Source organism: Theobroma cacao, chromosome 2, assembly GCF_000208745.1.
Source record: "Theobroma cacao cultivar B97-61/B2 chromosome 2, Criollo_cocoa_genome_V2, whole genome shotgun sequence".
NCBI classification, from domain to species: Eukaryota; Viridiplantae; Streptophyta; class Magnoliopsida; order Malvales; family Malvaceae; genus Theobroma; species Theobroma cacao.
The window spans coordinates 10,111,622-10,115,192 of NC_030851.1; the positions used below are offsets into that span (position 1 = coordinate 10,111,622).

Below are 3,571 nucleotides of genomic sequence, written 5' to 3' on the forward strand. Positions count from 1 at the left end.
TAACCAAAGCAAAGCACAAACTTGATTTATTCTTCAATCATCGTAAAGAATTAAGTCATGCTTAATTCAAGAGACCTTTTTTTTTTTTTTTGTAACTGAACTTGGCAATGAGACCAAGGTGCCTACATACTTCCTAATATGAAAAAGGATCAAGTCATAACGTAGTTTATATATTTTTTTCCTTAACTTTTGCCTAAGTTGTCCTATTAAGGATTTTCAACTTAGCAGGTTTTGTTTTTTTTTTCTTAACTTTTGCCTAAATCATCCTGTTAAAAATTTTCAACTTAACAAACTTTTTTTGTGGGTAGTTTAACCTCTTGCTAAGGAGCATCCAACCTTCATGCATAGTAGTGCTTCAAGAATTTGCCATGGATTGGACCAACTCTTACTCCATCTTGATCAATAATCTTATATGTGCCATTGGTGTAGATTTCTTGAACAACTTATGGTCCATCCAATTTTGAGAGGAACTTGTTACCCATACGATGTGTAGTGTTTATGGGTCTTCTCACAGCAAAAACTAAGTCTCCCACTTGGAATGATCGTGGTTTAACTTTCTTGTTTAAAGCTTTGGACAATCGGGCTTGATTACATTCTAAGCGTTGTTGTGCTTCCAACCTTTTTTCATTTAATGCTTCAAGTTCTTCAAGGTGTAGGTGAACATTATCTTCATTCGAAAGGCCTTCTTGAATGACAATTCTCAATGATGGAATTTGACGCTCTAGTGGGAGAATAGCTTCTACACCATAAACAAGCAAGTGTGGAGTAGCTTGAGTAGGTGTATAAAATGTCGTACGATAAGCCCATAAAGTTTTCCTTATTTTCTCTGGCCAATCTTTCTTTGCGCGATTAGCAACTTTCTTGAGAAGATTACACAAAGTCTTGTTGAAAGCTTTTACTAAACCATTTGCTGGTGCATGGTACATGGAAGAATTATGTTGCTTGAAGTTAAACTGTGCACATAACTTCTCGATTGCGAATTGTTTTCCATTATCTGTTATGATACATCGTGTGTCATGACCCGAAACTCCCCTCGAGCCTGTGACAACCGCCACAGTGCCTCGATGGGCACTCATCTCCCAAAATGCCAACCGAAACCCCGCAAGGCTTAATATCAGTTTCTCATTTCCCCTGGTGAGTAACCGTTGCCAAATTTTATGTTCTAAAGGATTTTGAGCTATTTCCAACTTAAAACTGATAAAATAAAAATTTTTATCTCACAGGGGTATTTTAGTCATTTTGCACTAAAAATTTTAAAACCAGTTAAAAATGTAGTAAACAAGTACCTATCGCATAATTCACAATTAAAAATAAGTTTAGGCATCTAAAACCTTCATTCAAAATGAAATTATAATAATTTGAATATAATAAAGAGATAAAACGAAATATTCAATAAAATATTTTATTCTCTTATAAACAGAAATTTTGGAGTTATGCGAAGATACTTTTTGTAACGTAAAAACAAAATAAATTCATCATATTGTAGCACAATAAACTATTAAATTTACAATAATCAAGTGAGCCCACAATAACTAGAATTAAAGAAGTTGTGAACTTACAGTTTGGAAGACGCAATCCAATGGAAATGCTCGATGGAACTAGCTATCTACAGCTTACTCTGATCTTGAAATGGGTAGAAAGGAGGGTAGTGAGATTATAAAATCTCAGTGAGTAAAGAAAAATCATTTAAATAAGCTAAAGCCGAGTAAAAGGAGACAATTAAAATATCCCATCATTTTTAAGTATTTCACAATTTGAAAATTCATCATAACCCATGCAAATGGTTGTATTTCATTTAATTTCTCATTAAGGCTTATGACTTTCATAAATATTTGGCTCATGCCACAAATAGTACTTGATGACACATTGATCAGAGGCGTACACTCGAGCCCGCCAAGGCTGTTAAAATTTTTGTATACTCGTAAAATATATTTTTAGTTTGAGAAAACACAGTCGTTCTTTGGCATTGGTTGAGTTCCCCTTCACGTGGTGGTTTGGCGTGAAGTGAACCCTAAAATTTACCCCAAGAGATACCTTACGCGCCTCTCCGTTCGAGGTAAGAATATAATGGGGTTTATCGTGCCCCTCTAAAAGGCTGGTCCACAGAAATCCCCTACTGTAGTGATTAATTAATATATAATCCACCAATCAATAAAATTCATTCTAGCATGACATGACAATTATTATAATTCACAGCCTTTCATGGCTAAATACACATTTCATAAATTTCAACACCAATACCAATTCAGCTATTCATGCAAATACTATCATAAGCCATTAGATTCATAAATTTAATTCATAACAAGTGGTCTCCAATTACTCTATTTTTCAAAATCATTATTCAATTTTAAAACAATTTATAACATCTTTTCATGTAGACATATTTTGTTTGTAAAACTCAAGATTTACCATTTAATTTCATTTTCATAAAATTTCATCAAAATTGATTAAAAACACACTTTAGATAATAAAAATGATGGTAAGGTTACTCACAGTACTAAGAGTTCGATATACTCCTATTATCGATCTTCAGGCACAATCTTTTTACCCTTGTTAGAGGGCTCACCACCTATACATCATACGTGACACGAATTTCAATAAATTGTGTCAATTTATCATAAACTATTTTAGGCTCTCTAAATCTAAATGAATGCATGCGATGGGATGCAAAATGTCTGATTAATCACTTAAATGTGATATTCGACCTAAATCACACTATAATCGACCTAATCGGCTAAAATCTCCAATTTAACTCCAAATCAATTCTTCTCACTTTCTACACTCCAATTATACCTAAATTATCTTAGTGACTGTGAATGAAATTCAATTTATCAGTCCCGAGTCAATAATCACACATGTCTACACATTAGGTAAAAATTCAGATTTTCACACCAAAATTTCCCATATAATTTCTAGCCTCACCAAACATCAAATATCACCCAAATATCATGAAATATCATCAATTTCAGCCACAATATCCTCCCTAGAAAATTCGGCCAGTAATGGTGATGGGGGAAAATGAATTCTTTTCTTGTTGTTTTGTTTCTAAATATGCTAAACTAACTAAAAACATTAACATAACTTAAAATCAAATCAATCTAACTTCATTCTCTCTCCATACCCATTTGGGCAGCCATCAATTCACCATGAAAATATGAAATCTAACCATGGAAAATAAGGAGAAAAGCATGGGAAAGGTAGATCACAAGTCAAAATTATGAAATTTTACCTTTGATTGCTTGATTCCTTGCAATCCCACACTTTTTCTTTAATTTTCCCACCTAGGTTTCTTGTTTTTCTTTTCCTCTCTTTGTTCTTGCTATGGCCGGCCACATGAAGAGAAAATAAGCTGATTTTTGCTGATTTTAAGTTAAAAAAAATAAATAGATATTAACTTGACACACGTCACCATCCCATTGGTCCATTTTTAATTTCTTAACTATTAAGCTTTCTCTCTCCACCACTTAAATTTCTTCAATTATCTATTATAATATTGGCTAAAATTCATGTGCTGGACAAGTGTCGGGTGCGTAAAATTACAATTTTGCCCCTGAAGTGATAAAATTACCAT

The 3,571-nt window shown here is 33.2% G+C and overlaps 1 protein-coding gene across 3 annotated transcripts; it reads right to left on the reverse strand.

Moving 5' to 3' along the window:
• On the reverse strand, positions 1-3,271 carry LOC108660752. Of its 3 annotated transcripts, none has more exons than XR_001926425.1 (4): positions 3,230-3,271; positions 2,494-2,569; positions 1,560-1,618; positions 1-1,131 (listed from the first exon to the last, which is right to left on the reverse strand). XR_001926425.1 is itself a non-coding variant. In XM_018115108.1 (2 exons), exon 2 carries the CDS (start codon positions 1,074-1,076, stop codon positions 444-446), a length of 633 nt encoding a protein of 210 aa, XP_017970597.1. In that variant the 5' UTR covers positions 1,077-1,131; positions 1,560-1,623; the 3' UTR covers positions 1-443. The 3 variants fall into 3 exon arrangements, 1 of the variants encoding a protein (XP_017970597.1); XR_001926426.1 differs by having other exon boundaries at positions 1,560-1,623; XM_018115108.1 differs by lacking the exons at positions 2,494-2,569; positions 3,230-3,271 and having other exon boundaries at positions 1,560-1,623.

What these genes read in the sequence shown, in the direction of transcription:
- LOC108660752 (XM_018115108.1), bottom strand. Translation starts at nt 1,076, where the DNA reads ATGAGTGCCCATCGAGGCACTGTGGCGGTTGTCACAGGCTCGAGGGGA.